Source organism: Andrena cerasifolii, chromosome 1, assembly GCF_050908995.1.
Source record: "Andrena cerasifolii isolate SP2316 chromosome 1, iyAndCera1_principal, whole genome shotgun sequence".
In the NCBI taxonomy this organism is placed as follows: domain Eukaryota; kingdom Metazoa; phylum Arthropoda; class Insecta; order Hymenoptera; family Andrenidae; genus Andrena; species Andrena cerasifolii.
The window spans coordinates 8,025,876-8,045,026 of NC_135118.1; the positions used below are offsets into that span (position 1 = coordinate 8,025,876).

Consider the following 19,151-nt stretch of genomic DNA (forward strand, 5'->3'; position numbering starts at 1 on the left):
CGTGACAGCGAGGCTGGAATTCCTCGGACGGGAGACTCGCGGAGCTGTGAACAATGGTTTTAGCTGGAAACCGTACCTGGCCGCCTCCGTGGGCGCTCGCCGTGCACAAGTCCTCCATCATCCGCGTACCTGCAGTATTTTCATCGCCCACGAACATCCATCACGTCACGGTTCTTTCGACTAATTGTTAATCCATGTTTTTTATACCTTCAAGTACGTGTGATTTCCTTCAGCCTCCTGTGAATTATCTCGTAGCTTGCCAGTTCTGTTACTCAGTTAAATTGAAAAGAAGATTGTGGACTCGTTGCGCGAGGAAAGTTATTCCTATAGTGTAAGAACAGAATTACATATTTGTGAAGCGCGCCAAGGCGTTCGCCGTGGAGCTTCTGGCCGAAAGCAGGGGATGATCGAGGTCCGCAGCCGACTCGTCGAATAAAGTAGTTGTTGCTGACTAGCCGAACGAACGATACGTCTGCGTTATATTAACCTTCCCCGATTCAATTACAATAGGAAGAAGTACCTACATTACTTTGCCGAAGGGCGATGACATCTAATATTGTATTAGGGGTTACCAAAGGGCTTAGCGGGCCGAATTTACTGAAGAGGGTTAAATGAGAGCTCCAGCAAACACAGCAAGCCACATAATATCTCCAGCAGCAATCGGAAACCTGCGACGTGACTGACACGATGAACCGCCAGTAGAATACAACCCGTATATAGCCAGACAGCTTTCTCTACTGCCGAGCTATTCCACGTCAAAACGGGTAGGTGAAAAATTTTGTTTCATCGATTCCTTTCAAAATTACAGTATTTGTCGATAACCTTGCAAAAACAAAGTATACTAAATTTCAACGGCCTGTGTCAAATAGTTTCCGAAATATTTAATCTTAAAGTTTTGAAAATTCAAACAAAATCGGCTGTCGCGTCATCACTTAAACTGTAATATCTCGGTCATTTTTAAAGATAATGCCACTGTCTTGGGCTCATTTTAAAGCTGAAGGAATGCTTTCTCAAAAAGTGTATAGAATATTTTGGTTATTGTTAATAAACTTAACAGTAATCGATGTGAAAGTTTTAAATCGCGATTTGACGTCGTTCCCACCCACGGTCCGGCTTGAAAAAAATACCATTCGATTCGTTAAGTCTTCAACTAATAAATGCCTTTTTCAAAAAAGTGGAGAGATTTTGGGAACAGTTAATAAAGAAATAAAACTTACGATAGTGCACACCGCTTGGAACTGCACGGATCCCAATGTCAGTCCGCACGCACGCGTTTTCAAAACAATAGCCTAGCGTAGGAAAGTATTTATATACGATGGGTTAAAACAAATTTTTCTTTCAGTATTTTCGGTATTCTCGAGAAAAATAGTAGAAATATCTGCTACCTACTATTGCTAATCTTTTATATGGTGAGCAGATATTCACATCGATTACTGTTAACTTTATTAACAATAACCAAAATATTCTATACACGTTTTGAAAAAGCATTCCTTCAGCTTCAAAATGAACCCAAGACGGTGGTATTATCTTTAAAAATGACCGAGATCTTACAATTTTAGTAATGACGCGTCAGCCGATTTTGTTTGAATTTTCAAAACTGTAACATTAAATATTTCGAAAACTATTTGACATAGGCCGTTGAAATTTAGTATACACGGAAAAATGTTTTCACAGTTGGGAACGGTGCTTAAATAACAGGCATCGTATAATCACGTGCACGCACTGTCGCTGACTTTGTTTTTGCAAGGTTGTCGACAAATGCTGTAATTTTGAATCGGCGAAACTAAATTTTTCACCTACTCGTTTCGACGTGTAGTAGCTCCGCCATCCGTGGCTCGCTGCTCCTCATGGACCTCGAACAACCAACCGTGCAAGTACATCTCCAAGTTTATTTGAACATTTCAAGCGGAGCTGTTCCAGAGAAAGGCTCATCTAATTGCGGGGCTGCATTCATCCCATCGCGATCCCGAACTCTGTGCCAACGTAGACGAGATTGCACATCAATCGCGAGCCTTTCCAGCATCCGGCGTATCATGCTTCTGAGTACACGACGAGCCCGTGGCTGCTTTAAATCGTCGAGCACAGTGAAAGAAGCGCGCGTATCATGGAGCGCGCTTCTGACATCGGTACTTATATTCAGCGCGCACAGGTGCACAGGAAACGATGCGCGACGTCGATAGGCCGCTTCGGGTGCACGAATGCCATTGAAGGCTCCGACCTGAATATTTCATTGAAACCTGTTGTAACTTCCGGCGAGGCGGGCACATTCTCCTTGAATTACCGAGGCATTCGTTTGGCAGTACAGGGTGGCATTTAAAGGGCGAAAGAGACCGCGTCCCCGGTACAAATTGCATCCGCATTCCTGCGTTTCACGAAGTCCTCCAAAATTCCTTTAAACTGCTATTAAGTTTCGTCCCGGGGATATGATTCCCCGCGTTTATTCCGCGCCCTTCCCACGCACGAAAAGAACGGCGCTTCGTAATTAGATTTTTCGCCGGGCACGACGTCCACGGCTACAGCGGGATTTTCCTTGAATTCTTTCGCAAGGGTCGTGGCATGGTCCCTGAGACGGCTGTTGCTGTCGAAAGATTCCCAAGCTCGTTGGCCCCCCGCCGGATGACGATGAACGCAATGTTTATTGCCAGGATTCTTTGCTACGTTCCCGCGAAAGGGAGGAGCGCCGGCTCGAATTAACCTGCCAGGACGGCTTACTCGAAAGGATTTCCCTAAGAGGGTTGATGAAAGGGAAAAGAGGGAAAAGGTTTAATCCCGCGGAAGCGGGCTCACGATCGCACAGCCACTGAAGCCAATAAGAGCGCGTACAAGCCCCCGATCCATTCTATTCCGTTCCAGGGAAACGCTGGCACATGCAGTATTCGATACACAAACGGTCCTTCGTCCGAGGTTTTGGGGTTTCACGATTAAACAAGCAATTGTTCGATGCGGTGTATTAAGAACGCAAGCATCCGCGCTTATTTGCCGAACCTGGCACGCGGAATTACTAAATTGCAAATCAAGGGGGTGAAATTTTTAAAGATCGATAGGGGCACGTGTTCGATCCGGCGTTAATGCAACAGTTGACGCGTGGACTCGGACATGATCGGAAGGGGGTTCCGCGCTTAATCCAAAAGCGATTGGAAAATGCGTCTTCCCCGAGAAGCAGTCGGACCGTTCGATTCTCCTCATCACGATAATGTAAATTTAATCGCGCCGAATAATCTCTCCCCGTGCTGGATCGCGGCCGAGGATCACTTCACGGACTTGCCAGAGAATTTTTATCGCCCAGCGAAAACTTTAATGGAAAGATTACACTCGAACGGTGGGAAACTTAATGCAAATTGAAACGCGAATGGGACGTGAGCTGTCCTGGCTAATAAGCACAGCGATTGGATAATACCTGGGAGACCTTCGCGTCGTTCACCATTTATCCCAATTATCCCTTAGATCACACAGCAAGTCCCGCGCTGTAACATTAATACGCGTTCGAGCATTTCGGAATTAAAGTTCGTTACTGTGAAAATTCCGGAAGCGGATCCATTGAAACGCTCCCATAGAGCGCCGAATATTTCACAAAGCCCTAAGTAGACGCTCCATTAGCCTTCAATATCGCGGAGAGAAATGAAAATTTTCAATTTCCTCGCTCTTTAATTCCGCCTCCATTTCGAATATCGATACCGCCGCGGTATTAATATTCATCTCCATATATTTATTATTATTACAAACGCGAGAGCGCGCGGAATTTTTCGAGGCTTTCCAAATCTCGAGTGCCCGATCGTTGAATTCCATTCAGCGGAACAACCTCGACCCACAAAGAAGTACGACCATCGAAAGATTAAAGCGCCGTTTCAATCCCGCGGGCCTTATTAACCTTTCAATTTACATTTCTGTGGTCGCTTTCGCGCCGAACATTGTGGCCCAGAATCGTGCGACGTAATCGACGCTCACGGCTCGGTGTTGAGTTCTCCTGTAATTTTAGATTCCATTCTTTGGAAATGCTCCACGTACAATAAATTTACGAATGCACTGGGACGCTAATAAACATTCCCTTGCTAAACCATTGCACATCAAACTCTTATTTATATCAACCTCCCTGAAAATCATACTTCCTCATCTTTCGACCAGATTTTCATTAATCTTTTTCCATCTTTTGACAATATCCCTTAACCACGATACTCTCTGAAGTCTAACCACTCCTCCGCCACTGTGTGTCAAAACTCCTCCGTTTCTTCCGGTGTTCCACTGTCCAATTAAATTCACACCTACGCTTCGAAAACACCACGCACGCTAATTAGAAGGCGCACGTCTTCCCTCGTATTAAATTCGAATGGTGTGTTTCAGGATCGTGCAACCAATCCTTGGGGATGGAGTCCGGCAACATACCGGATTCAGCCATTACGGCGTCCTCGTCGTATGTGACGAACGTCGGTCCACGAAATGGCCGGTGAGCACATCACTTTTCTCTCCCTCTGTCTTCCCCCTATCTTCTTCTACCTCTATCCTCGCGTTAAACGTTAAACGGCATCACGGCCTTTTTAACGCGTCTCGAAGTGGACAGTCCAGCTTGTCCGCGGCAGACACGCTTTCCGCATTAACGTCTGCCTCGAATGCAGACTCGGCTCTCCTGTCCTCCCATCCACCCTCAATCTCTGCCGTTTCCTCCGCTTTCACCCCCCCCCCCACGCGCCCCGACTTCTCTATAATTATAACTAACCCCATACATCGCGAGGCTCTTCCGCGGGGACTTTACTTTTAATCGGGCCGAGCAGATCAAGTTGGCCAGCGGGAAATTAATCGAGGCCGGCCTCGGACACCGCTCGCGTTTTCCAGCGACGTCTGCGAAAACGGGCGGGCGGAAAAAACTGGCCGGGACCGATGCGAAGTTGCGCGCAGCATCGGCAGTTTCGAGGTGAAAATATTATCCCGCGGTAATTGCGTTGTTATTGGGTAAAGGCAGCGGCGGAAGGCAATTCGCGTGATCGAGTATCGAGCACGACCTTGCTGCTCCTCTGTGTACGTACGCTCGAGTGTTTCCCTCTTGCTGAGCGTGTACTTTTCGCGGGCTGCTCCGCTAATGGGATTCGAGCACATGCGCGCACGCGCCCGCGTTTCCCATTACACGATTACACGGTTTCGGCTGTGATTCTGTTACGCGTTCCCTCGCACCTGTGTACCCAGGTGGGTAATTAAATGCACCGTCGTTACGCGTCGAGGATTTCGGAGGATGCGTCGGGATACGTCGGTAGTAGACGTTTCGATATATCGGAGAAAGTAATGGATCGTCTTTATTCGCTTATCTTTTTGTAGATAACTTCATTGTCTGAGGTGCAAATCAATGACGAGGTGAAAATAGCGCTTCTCACACGAGACTTTAATCTCCTCAGACAATTATTTTATTATTTTGTCAGTAGTTTTATGAAACTTGACTGCCATAGGTCAAGTTTCATGATATATTTACAAATAGCTCATCTCTCGCGACTATTTCCATTACTTGTAATTAGTTGTTGAGATTTTTGCCTGGTTAAAGTCTCGTGTAAAATTTGATCGTGGATTTGCACCTATACAGCTTTAGTTCCAGCGCCAGTTCTGAATTTGTGGTACCGAGTGCATGGAAACGATGAATTTTTAATCAGGTTTTATTTTCATGTTTGGTTAATTATATAGTTTGTTGATAAAAAGGTATGAGTATAAAATTGCATTTAAAATATCTAGAACCTTTAAAGAATACAAGTTTAAAAGGATTATTTAGTTCGTGCAATTAATAACGTCACAGCTCCTCTGCTTACGCGACATCTCTGACATCGTTCAGTAGCGGGGACCCGTGAGTAGTCAGACATCAAGGATCATTTATAAACGAGGGTCGCGCAGACGGTTTCAACACTTCACTCTACCATCTTTGAAAGATGCAAGGAACATTCTACTCAAATGAATCCCCCATACAAAGTTGACAGAAGTATTTCACCCATCCCTATGGAATGTGTTTTATAGAATTCTCTTTGGGAACACCGCGACGCATCTAATATCTTTGAGAAATCATCAATAGGAGCTTCTTCAATAAAGACACGTACATTTCTACGATACATTTTGCGTATCATAAACACATATTCACATTGCACATTATAACTTCGTACATACATAGTACATATATCATACGAAATATATAACATCGAAAATCATTCAGCTTTGCTTTGTCACCTTCTATATCTAATCAAGTCTACACTTCCACAAAGAAGTCCTATAGATTCTTAATTAAGCAAAAACATACTTTGTTGGCAGTTAATACTATTAAGTACCTAAGGCATTAAAAAAAAGTTACTTTGACTTTAGATTGTATAGTTAAAGTTAAAGTTAAAGTTAAAGTTAAAGTTAAAGTTAAAGTTAAAGTTAAAGTTAAAGTTAAAGTTAAAGTTAAAGTTAAAGTTAAAGTTAAAGTTAAAGTTAAAGTTAAAGTTAAAGTTAAAGTTAAAGTTAAAGTTAAAGTTAAAGTTAAAGTTAAAGTTAAAGTTAAAGTTAAAGTTAAAGTTAAAGTTAAAGTTAAAGTTAAAGTTAAAGTTACAGTTAAAGTTACAGTTACAGTTACAGTTACAGTTACAGTTAAAGTTAAAGTTAAAGTTAAAGTTAAAGTTAAAGTTAAAGTTAACGTTAAAATTGAAAAATTTACTCTGCGCTGAAGTTGAATTGCTTGACAAATAAAAAAAAAATAAAGTTAACCCGGTTTAACTTTATTGGACACATGACGAATATTTTTTTAACTTTCACTCGTTATTTGAAATTTGTATTTAATTAAAAAAATATGCCCATCTCTGCTCCAAGTGTATGTTCTTCAAAGTATAATCACTTTCCCAAACGCAGAACCACAATGAACACCTCTTGTCCCGTAAAAATCAACGGAATTGTTCGTCGCCACTGTACGCAAGAAAAACGCGACGGATCCTCCATTCAGCCTTCGAGTGAACTTCGTTATTAGGTACGAATAATGGGTGGAACAGCGGAACGAGCGAAAGTTGCGCGAGATTCCGTCGAGTCGATTCAGAAGGGCGGCGCAGCACCAACGCGCGGGGGTGAAATCGAAGGGAAGGGCAAACAGAAAAGAGAGACGCGGAAAGAAGAACCGAATCCTGGATTCGCTGTTTAAGTACACTTCCCTCAGAAACAGAGGAACTTCTTAAAACCCGTCGAACGGCCCCGTGAATGGTTCTTCTTTGTTCGAACGATTTTATAATGCCCGGAGGACTATAATTGCGCCTGAGGTACTCGCTCCAGGAGTCATTGAAACATTAACTTCGCGCTTAGTTGAATCGTGCTCTTCGACTCGTTGATCTTCCTCGAGTTTTCGGCTCATTCGATACGCCTGCGAATGCTATTTATCCAGCCGCCGTCTTCTTCCGGCGTAATTCTTTTTATCGTGCCGCCAGACGACGGGCGAACCTAAACAGGGATATAATAATAATAAAAAAAAAATGGAATAAAAATAAAAATAACCGCGACGATGGCAATTTTGAATATTGCATTCCACCGGTCGTCTGGCTGATGCATACTCGTCGTTGCTGGGGCCGTCAATGTCATTTACTTAATTAACCAATTGAAGAGGTCAACTCTAGACCTGAGCACTTGAAACCATTCAATCGCTCGGAGTACCTACTCTCGATACTTACCGTGCACGTCGCCTGGGGTGTTTGCCAGCGGATATGTAATATCAAGTAATTACGTCTGTCCATCTCGAGTAATATATTGCGGTTCTGTTTATTGTAACCAGGCAGATATACGGTGAAGCGATCCGTGAATCGAGCACGAACGATTTTGACGTGCCTACATTTTCGGCGGGATTGTTATTTGTTCGATTACAACCGCTCTCTATCGGCCACGGCGAATTCTCGATGGAAAAAGGAAATTGATTTTGCATTCCCTTCCGAGCGACGATACCTCTGACACTCGCAGCCCTCGTATTAATTAAACGAATATTTGCCAACATTTTCTTCTTACGTACTTTATAGATGCTTCGAGCATGGCAGGTTTTCGAAATTTATATTCACGCTTGCAGACGAGTTGCAGTTCTATGCACCACAGAAGTCTAATTTAAACATTCTACATCACTGAGAATAGATATCGTTTTTTGATTTTGTAAATACGGTGATCGGTGGTCGACCCAAGATTTTACGTTCTCGCGATCAAGTTCGAGTACTGATCGTTGTTCGATTCGAATATGTTAGAAATAACTGTGGCAGCTACGCTCCTGCCACAACGTCCTTTCACCTCCTTTCTTTTCTCTGCCTACGTTCCCTGACTTCCACCTTTCTACACTCTCTTACCCGTCTTCTGATTTCCTGTTCATATTAAAAGACGAAAAAATGCGAAAACTTTGAGGACTAATTTCACTCCTTCGGAGTGAATTTTCGCAGGAAAGAAAGATGGCTCCTTGCACACCCAACATTTTTCGTTACCTTCTTATGTTCGTAATGTCTACTGTTCAATAAGGAGTTATTATTAATATGCTCTACGTTCACACGAGGTTCCGTTAAAAGCAGATTAATCCCCTTGCCAATAACAATCATTTAAAATTCATCGCGACGGCCAATGAATGACCCGCAAAGAATTCTGTTGGAAACAGGTTGCGGAAGGAGACAGCGGGCGGTGCCTGGTGCCCGAAGAGCCAGATAGAACGAGGAATTCGTGAGTGGCTCCAAGTGGATCTGCCCGGGCCTCACGTGATCACTGGTGTACAGAGCCAGGGTCGTTACGATCACGGCCGTGGCCAGGAATACGTCGAAGAGTATACCCTCGAGTATCGACGTCCGGGGTTCACCGAGTGGCGGCGATATAAGCGCTGGGATAACAAGGAGGTACGTGCTCGACCTGCACGCGCGTATGTGCTGACAGTGGAGTAGAAGTAAGTTAAGTCGGACGATACTGAATAACGCCACTGCGTTATCCCGCCCCCTTCGCTTTCCTCCCGCGAATAACCGGCGGTTTGCTCGCGGTACACCCAACTGTCTCGTGTAAATCAAGTGTGGTGTAACTCGGGGGGGTTCAGAGAATCCTGAAGGGATTTCTGAGCACACAACGTGCAGCGATTTCTATTCCCCATTTCACAGTGGCTCGTACATTCTTACTAGTTCCTTTCAAGTAGTCTCGAGGTATTTCGAAGTGCTAATGGTGTTAAACAATTCGATTTTGACCGTCTGATTCGAGTCTCGAGCTACTTGGAAGTCTGCGATTGGATCCGGAACAGAGGAAACCGAGCATCGATAACTGCGTGCAGTGGAAGTAGTTGCTGCACTCCGCGCGCTCGTAGCAGGTTAACTGTCTTCACGAACGGAGGAACTTTTCCAGCCCACCCCTCTCGGCTTTTTGTTTACGGTGGAGGAAAATCAAAGCTTACGCGAACGCCTGGCTGGCACGAATACCCCATTCGCGTTATCGGCGTAATCTCGACAGAGTCGTTCCGAGACCCGCGACGTTCCTCCCTATCTACGACGTTATCGCGCCGAACAGGCCACCGTTATCAATTTCCTAATGGTATAACTCGAAACACTCTCCCCTCCCCCTGTGCGCGCCACGACTTTCGAGACCGCGATTAAATTTTGAGCCGCTCCACCGACCGGATCGTTGGATAATTGGTAGTCGTTTCGCACGAATTCTCCAATCAAGCAATTCCGCTTGCTGGCGGATGGTTCCATGACGCGTTTTGCGGTGTGTGGTAGTAATTTACCGCCTCGTGGCATGAAACAGCGAGCTGATCTTTCGGCAGTTACATCACACGTCTATTGAAGGTGTCTAGAAATTGTAAAATTTGAAGGAATTAATGAAGACTCTACTGAACACTCCCCGTGTCTTAATCACCCTCGCACCCTCTCTTCGAAGATTAAAGTATTCAGGTCATTGTCAGAGGAAGTGGTGGAAATATAGGCTAAGGTCTAAATATGGGCTAGTTGAAGTATGGGGTCATATTGAGTGTTTCACTCTATCGAAAAAGGTATAAAAAAGTACGACTGTCAAGGAGAGTATCCCAGGTGTTCGCCTCCGATTGCTTTGAATTTTGGATATGTTTTAGAGGGCCGAAAAGTAAGATATACGTGTTTTTTTATAGCGGCCTGTTTTCATATTTAGGGGGAGAAACCGCCCCTCAGCAGGCGGACACCTGGGATACTTTCCTTGTGAGGAACAAAAGCTGTGAGACACAGAAAACGAATCTTCGACAGGTGTGGCAAAAATCATGAAATAAAAGTGCTTGTCCACATTTAGACCGGTTCCTCCACTTGCTACCAATTTTCTGCCGATCCGCAGTTTGATCAAACAGACAAATCGCGCACAGTTCTTCATTTGACCGAACAGTTTAATCGCACTAGGTCAAACACTTTGCGAAGACGCTATTTCACAATACACATCCAATTATCGGCCGCACTTCGTCCTTTTCAAGCCAAGAGGCAAGATGGGTAACGATGATGTCTGATTAAACGATCAGGCCCGATATTGCCAGGCTCGCTCGCGAAGAGCAGCGCCGCGGTTTATCCGAGTGATAATTTACGCAATCCGGACTAGACGGTGCATTAACCGTGGCATTACCTTCGAACCGTTGCAATCATGATCTATGCCTGAGCAGGCGTGCACGTGCGGAGCGAGATTCCAGGGTAAGTTGATTAATATTGACGTCGATTTGACGGGGCGCCGCTCGTGCATCACGCTCGGCTGTTTGTGCGCTTGCGAATCGCGACGCTGGCGATCACCGTGACGCGCCGCGCGGCCCTATTATCAGACGCGGGATCGTTTCACGAATGGACGGCCGGCGATAAAATAATCGTATGGCACCCCTTGCGGAAACTGTTACTCGAGTCGCCGCGTCCGCGCAGGGCCCATTAATCCCGGCGATCTGCAATTAAATCAGTTAAATTATCGCAATTAACTCGATAATTATATGCCACCGGCGATACACCGCCGAAACACGGTTCCGCTACAAATTTGCTTGGGATTCATTGATTAAACACATTTTATCGCGAGAATCGAAGGCCGGTGGTAATTTATCTCGCGGAAATCGTTGCCGATTAATGGACAAGGCTTTAAATCCGCCCGAGACTCCGGGCCATTAATTAACCGTCGGCGTTAAACGCCGGTTAAACGGCGCTCGATCTTGCTCGGGGCTCGCGGTTTCGCGCGCGCGTTAGCGACCCGATTGATCGACTTGCGTTTTTCCAGGTGCTGGCCGGAAACAGCGACACCTCCACCGTGGTGTCGCATCGATTAGTACCGCCGATCTTCGCCAACCAGGTCCGTATCCTGCCGCACTCGGAGCACAGGCGCACCGTTTGCCTCCGGATCGAGCTGAAAGGCTGTCAGGACACGGGTGAGTGCTGCCGACTAGTTCGGCGTAAGTGTTGGGAGATCGAGGGGTGGCTGAATAGCTGGGCGGCGCACGCCTTCAGCGCTGCGAACGAGGGGTAGCATCTGCTCTCTTTTAAAACGAGAACCTGTCGCCGGAGTTCTACTTGCAAGCTTCCGATGTCAGAAGCTTACGATAGGGACAAATCAAGTCGCGACGATTTCGAGGAGATTTCAGTTACCGAAATGTTTAAACAGAGAGGGATCAGACCTCCGGTACTCCGGCGGCAAAAAATTCAAATTGCGGGGGGTTGAAATGCCGCTCTGGGGATTTCATAGCGGCAGCTAGCAAGCGGAGTGGCCACTAAAGAAAGCTGGCCGTGTAAATTCGCAATTCCACGGTTACGTACGGTGGAAATGGCGACCTGCCGGACAGCCAGCGATTAATTTTCAAATTGCAATTTCATTCAATTTGGCGAGCCGCCGCTGAGACGGCTACCAGAGAGAATCCAGGCCGCCGTGGAGTCCGACTGCGATGCTGGATCCCATTAACGCTCGTAACAGTGTTACAACGACAGCGAGCTCATTGGCCTGCTCCCTATCTCTGACTCTCTACCCCCACCTCCTGTTGCGACAAGCCTGGACATTTGTTTTCGACCTACTTCTGCTACTTGAGCGCGTCTAATGGAATCGATGCGCGAAGGACATTGTTCCAGGCCGCGAAACGTGGTCGCGAGCCATTGTCGGTACGCAGCTCCTCGGCTGTATCCCCGTGCCACGCAGCGGCGTGTCGACAACTGGCGGAACTTTCCGACGTCCGCTCCGGATTGAACAACTGTGGTTTCACAGCGAGTCCTGCGAGAGTACATTTCCGCGTCGTCGCGTGCGACAATATCGGTTAATTCGTGCAGCTAGAAAGAAACGCGGGCTCGTTGATTTCGCTGAACACGGGAACGGGAATACGCGGCCACTTTCAGAGATAACCGTATCGAAACCGGCTCTGAGGAATAGGAATGGCGTCTAGATCTGATAGGTGTCCATTTTATGAAAATGTCCAGGGAAATTAGACGGAAATAAGGCCAATCTGGGGAATAATTCTCAGCAAGCTACATTAATGGATGGGCCTTTATTTCGTCGATTTAAACAATATGCCAAAAGTCCCCATGGATCTGACATCTGCTAAAAAGTTTACAGAGGTTCGAAGGTATAAAGAAACGGTTTTTCACGATTATCTCGTTATCTATCAGTTGTGCGGCGAAAACAGTTACAATAAAATTTGTAGCTTAGGAAATTGTCTATAAAAAAGGTTCTATGAGTTTCTTTCGTAGGAACAACCATTTTCGTGTACGACGGCTTGCAAAGTTTCAACCCTCATACTTTTGACAAGGGAAGATTCCGAACCCGGAAATTCACAAAATCTCCTCCTGAGTACAACGGAATTTTGTTTGCTACCTAAATTCACTCAAAGAAGGTGAAATTGGCACCTGAAAATTATCCAATATTGTGTTACTACTCGCGAACTGTAATAAATAGAAAAGTTTTTCAGGAAAAAGTTACTTCTTTTAATGAGGACTACCATTTGGTAACTTACAGTTGTTACATCGCGACAAGAATCGGTACGAAAACGTGGAGGCCGAGAGGGAAATATGTTCAGGGAAAATAAGAGGCAACCACTCTGTTCGTTATCCTTTCCCTTTAGAAAATACTATATACGATTGGTTTCCCTTTAGAGAGAATAAATATTGAAACGCGAAATAATTTAAAAGACGTGACTGGATAAGATAAGTCTGAGGGACGGGTACGCTTAATAATTAACGCTACAGTTCTCCATGAAATACTTAATACGATTGAAGGATAGTACGTAATTTTTAAGTAAAATAATAATGGCCCCTTTAGAGAATTAATATTGCTCCGCGCTTCAATAAATGCTATATACTGATTTTACATTTATATACCTTCTTCCGAATGGGTCTAAATGAAGCCTCCGCCGGCGAATCTCTCGACTCGCATTCTACATAGGTACACAAACATTAATATTTATCAGACGATATATTTATCGCTATGAAATACAATTTCTCAAAAGCACTGTATTTAATAAATGGTAAGTAGAGACGAGGGGTAAAGACGAAAGTAGAAATCCCAATTAAAGCGGGCAATACTGGCACCGCTATTAGAACACTTGGCGCAGTCGAAATAAAAGTAAAAGAGTTTTTACGACATTGCAACTCCATCGCGTAAAATTAACCCCGTACGCTTTTCTCGGCAATCCTCAAATGGCACTCCAGCGTTCCTGCGTGTATCTGTAATATAGAGCACACAAAAGGCGAATAGAATTTTTCCACTGTCCAGTTTCAACAATCCAATCCATTACAACAAAAGATAATGAGCTGGCTGCGTACATCTAACGGCGGCCGTTCTCCAATTTGTTTTGTCGTCGCAGCTGCATGTAACGAGATATTTATATATCCCTTTATTCAGCGACATTTGCCCGCGATTAAATTAATTTTCTACACCCTCCCCCCTCCCTGCACCTCGTTTATAATATCCCGAAGCGAAAGGTTGTACGTAATGAAAGTTCGTGCGTAGCAGCTTCCAGCCTCCCACTTTTTCCGTTCCTCTCCTTTTTCCAGCTATCCTCGCGCATGTTTGCTTTTAATCATAATATAATCTAATCCAAGCCAACTCCTAGCAACGACGGAAACTTCTCGCGCGCGCGATTGTTAATTGTTTTCATTATAATAACCCAGCGGCTCGGCTCCGCCGTGCCCAAAAGCAATGGAGGAAAAAGGGGAACTTTTGCCGAGAACTTTCTGTCCGTGTCTGACAGCCGGGAGGTTCCGTTTGAAACGGTGGAGAGTATGGAAGTTCCCGCAACATGGGCTTCAACAGGGAACAGGCCATATGAGAAGATACATGGAAAACTCGAAGAACAAATTCGCGCAGAGCTCCCTATGTGTTCGCCGCGCTATCATAAAAATCTCGGCTATTTTGCTAGTGTTCTTTTAACACGTATTCCCAACACGTATTCGCTTCTTGTCCAAGCAAATAGCGGAGTGGTCTGTCTCGCTGATGCAGTCCGAAAAACGATTCAAAAACTTCAGTTTCTCCAACGGAGATACTGATAGTCATATAGGTAGATAGTCACATCTTCCCCCGTTATTTTAATGTTATTTCGCTAAATTTATAGAGTACTATTCGCTTTGTAGACGCCACCTTATTCATTAAGAGTAATAGTAGTAATTTTATTATTTGTTTCCCTTTACTCTTAATTATTCGAATATTCGAAGAAATTATTCCTATTCTTTGATATTCGAATATTCGAGGAAATTATTCCAATTCATTGGTATTCGAATACTTAGATTATTCGAATTCTCTGATATTCGAATACTTCGATTATTCGAATTCTCTGATATTCGAATACTTCGATTAGTAGAATTCTGATATTCGAATACTTCGATTATTGGAATTCTCTGATATTCGAATTCTTTGATATTCAAATACTTCGATTATTCGAATTCTCTGACATTCGAATACTTCGATTATTGGAATTCTCTGATATTCGAATTCTTTGATATTCAAATACTTCGATTATTCGAATTCTCTGACATTCGAATACTTCGATTATTCGAATTCTTTGACAAGCATGCTTGCTCCTCGTTATAGAATCGCGGAAGTCAATATGCATCTCACAAACTTGAAATATAAAAAAAAATATATCAGTTTCGGTATTTACCATAGGTATATTTTTGGCAACCCCCATCGTTGATTTCCTTGCACGGTTATGGCACTTGGTACAGGCAGCATTTTTCAAGGGGCAAACGCAACGTGACCTGCCTTCCTGGTATATCAATATCAGCGTAATGGCGGACATTTACATAAATGATTTTTCTGGGTCGCTAATGCCGAGAAACGGCCCACGGTGGTGGCTCTGTACGAAGAGCCAGGGGGGGGGGAACGCGCGCGAGACGGTCGTCGAAAGGTTGAAGAGGAACAAAGAGGGTAAGCTCGGAAGCAGGCGACATGAGAGGTCTCGCGCTATAAGAAGCGTTTGGAGCGTGTGAGATCTGGCCTCTAGTGGGCGGGAATGCCGGATTTATGGGTGCCGTGCACGACATCTGGTTAAAACAACGCCGATGCCGTGCCCTGGGCCGGTGAACACGAACGATTACCCCCCGAAACGCGGGCAGCACGGTCAAACCATCACTGGGAAACCGAGTTGCAACCCCCACTGGCATCGACACACTCGTGTCCTCGGTGTTCTCACGACTCGACCGTCCTGGCTCATAATCAACGGGAATACTGAAAATAAGTCCCCTTAATTATTGAATCTAATTATTAATACGACTGGTAAGGACGCCCCATAGATGCCGACTTTAGATAGATAATCGCTCAAGGACATCATCGATCTGCATGAAAGAGAGCAGCCAGACCGTGAGAAGCAACCTGAAAATGGCACATCAGGATCGCGCTCATTATCCTCAGGGGAAGCGAGAGTAGCTTTTGAAAATGACCTCAGCCAGCGACGAGGAACGGCGCGAGGAAGGGGCAGATAGATTTCGAAACTTGTTACGAGTGCACTCTTCGCCTTTGAGAGCAACTTCTCTGGAAATTGCTGTAACGACACTCGGTGGAACTTCATAATAATTTGGGGAGAGCCGGTCGCTGGCCTGGATCAGATTAGCGGATTGCTGGATTGAAGGGTGAAACTGCTGTGCGCGTGTGTTTTCGTGTGTGCTTTATACGCATTCTGTGAAAATTGATACGGCGGATAACTGTGGATGCAGGTGACGCGATGTATTTTCAGCAATGCCGTCGATTGTTAATAAAAGTCTGCGCGGAAAGTGATCGACCTATCTATGAGTAGAACAGGGATGCCGAGTTTAGATGTGGAGCGGCTTGATTAGCTTACGAAAGATCGCATTAAACAGTGTCTTTTAATTATCTACCAATTAAGGTGTAATAGAAATACAATCGGCTTGGGATAGAACAAGAAGACGTCTAACAATTCGCGGGCATTTTTTGACAAAAAGTCGAGTGAAGGTTCCTATCATTACTGAAACGGAATATTCATCAGGTACCTGTCCCGTTTCAAACATATGACCCGGTGCTGTATGCGCGCTGAATATCTGCCTCGACTTAACCGGCATTCAAATTGGATAGCGCGCTTTTCCCGTTCAGAGTTACGATCCGAAGTTTTCTACTCGCGCCTGCAACGACGCGACGCCTTGCCCGAAACTCGCTCGACCGCATCGCGTGACACGGTCGACCGATCGCGGACGTATGCACCATGAAATATCGAGAATAGTTAGGCGACTCCCAGCACGACACAGCGAAGTGGCCGCGGCAAACGTTTTTTGCCGTTCATTATTAATTTTCTCGGCCCGAGTAGTCGACCCCGGCCGACACGCTCGCGACACTCCGCGCGAGTAATAATATCCGTGACCCGTTTGGTCGATCCCCCCACCGCGACACTGTTCAATAATTCCTCGAGTTTTCAGCTTTCGAACTTTCGCGTTATCACAGGGATCTGAATCCGCGCACCATCCGACCTTCCTTTTTTACCGCCGAATAGTGTTGCAGTTAAATCTAAAAGGTCTATAAAATACCTTGCAATGGGGAAGCTGACTGCAAATCTTTCCCAGCCGTGACGCCACCAGCGCATGTGCTGGTGTATTTAAATTATCTTATTTCACTTCTTAACTTCCATTTCTATAATAATTGCATGTACCTATAATTATTATTGTTATTCATCATGTAGATATAGAAAATGAATTTGCATTTTTTAGTTGACTGTAGTGTAAAAATTTTTCAAACCTTTTATAATAATTTATAATTTTCTCCCTTTGTTGTGATTTTAATTTCGAAATCAACAGCCAGGAAAGCTACATGCGCTAGTGGCGCCCCTCGCCATTGAATGCTCAGTTGTTGTTTTGCGATTACCATTCCTCCAAACACTTCTCAAGAGTTTGGCTCTACCCGAAGTTTTCAACGTCTCTCAGTTCACATTTTTAGTCAGTCGTTGAGAGAATCCTCTGCCAGCGTGAGTGAGAATTATTTTACCAGTCATCGAAGGCGTTGGCGTTGCACCCCCTCGGCTCTACGCCTCGTCTCTCCCTCAAAATATTCTCGAGGAGAGATCCAGCGACCGGTGTCGTGCCGAGGCGAGGCCCAGCGTGAGTCAAGTTGTCAGAAGTCGTAAGAAAAGCATAGGAAGAGTAAAACGAGCCGAGGCGTAGTAAGAGCCTATCTACAGAGAGGCAGGGTCAGAGATTCTTGCTTGAGTGTTCCAAAGCGAGCGGCGTCCTTTTAGCGAGGGAAGGTAAACTGGTTGCCAGGCGAAACAATACTGTCAACGCGGCGACGATTCTTTCTTTCTGCCTGCGCAAGACTTGCTCGCCTCCCCTTTGTACGCCGCGGACACGGCACGGGGACAGGCGCAAAAGTTGTCGTCCGGGTCCCCGGAGGTTCGCCTCTTAAAATGGAAGCATTGTCGCGGAAGTTATCAGGCGAAACTTTGCTCTGTTTTTCAGGTGGCGTCGCTAGTTACACCATACCGGACTCGCCTACGGTGGAGCTCGGCGACATTTCGTACGACGGCAAAAGGCAGGACAACTTGTTGACCGATGGTGTAGGCCGGCTGATCGATGGCGACGTCGGCGAGGATAATTACAGGCTGGACATGGGAGATGGAAGAGGTAATCGGTGGGTGGATACGCGGTGGGGTGCTAAGTGCCGAAATCGAAGGAGGAACTTGCTTGGCAGAAGTGTAGCGAGCTTCGAGGGGCGCAATCGAGACAGGTGTAGGGACCGTAGAGCTTTGATCCTCTTGAGGGTACAAATCGCCAGGTGTGTTTCTTTAGACTCCAGACTTTCGCTGCAGGCTCCCATAGACCCAAAATACCTGCCCAGCTCGGCGCACTCGCACTCTTCGAGTCGTATTCCGGGGAGGAACTTTGTATATCCTCAGTGAACATTGGCGAGCAGAGATACTCATGGAAGAACTGATTCTCGAGAATTGAAAAATAGGGAAATATACTGGACGCTCTGGTTAGGAGGAAATAAGTATTTGATATACAGTGGCGAACGAAAGAATGTTTACAACATTTAAAATCGCATAACTTTTTTAGAATTGGTCCAAACGACATGAGCTTTGTCTGAGAAACTAGAAGGTTTAGCTTGCTAACTGACGTGTTTCGTCGTTTTGAAAAAATGCAACTGGTCGGAATAATAAAAAAAAATAGTAAATGTCGTTTTTTAAACTTTTTTTGTGAGCCTGTAATGAAAATTAAAAAAAAAACTCGTAAGTTGTATACAGGCCCAAATTTTCATCAACATCGGTTAACGGTGTTGTGAGGTATAAACGCTGAAAGATCGTAGAATAAGGTAAAAAATCGCGAAATTCCCGAAATCAGTGATTTGTATAATAATTCTCTATTGCACCGTATTACTTTACCAGCAAAAAAAAACATATGATAAAAGCGAGACAGAGAAAGAAGAAAAAGAAAAGTTAGACTTGATTAGCACATATAACAGTAGACAAATGTAGAATAGAAAGAGGACTCTAATTATGTATACATTGTATGTAAAAAGGGTCCGACTGCCCCGAAGCCCTTCTTGCACCGAACGGTACAATTGTCAAGCAGAGTCGCGCAGTTGTCAAGAGATCCAAGTTTAGGTCTGACCACCGCGTGGCAAATCTCCTGAGATCGCCGCTGAGCGTTCTGAAACATAAAGTGTTTATCGGTACTTGGCACCTGCGAGGAGAGACACTACCGTAGATTACTCGGCGCTTTAGAAAACACGAGGTGAGCCGACAGAGACGTCAGAATGAAAGCTCCTTG

At 45.1% G+C, this 19,151-nt stretch overlaps 1 protein-coding gene across 2 annotated transcripts in view; it reads left to right on the plus strand.

The window, feature by feature from the left end:
• LOC143376474 (discoidin domain-containing receptor 2) overlaps window positions 1-19,151 on the plus strand; it is a 125,684-nt gene that overhangs the window by 86,879 nt on the left and 19,654 nt on the right. For both annotated transcript variants that reach the window (XM_076826890.1, XM_076826882.1), the window contains exons 3-6: window positions 4,339-4,441; window positions 8,606-8,837; window positions 11,188-11,335; window positions 17,841-18,005. In XM_076826890.1, the coding sequence (XP_076683005.1) occupies window positions 4,339-4,441; window positions 8,606-8,837; window positions 11,188-11,335; window positions 17,841-18,005 (648 nt within the window). The remainder of the gene's footprint in view (window positions 1-4,338; window positions 4,442-8,605; window positions 8,838-11,187; window positions 11,336-17,840; window positions 18,006-19,151) is intronic.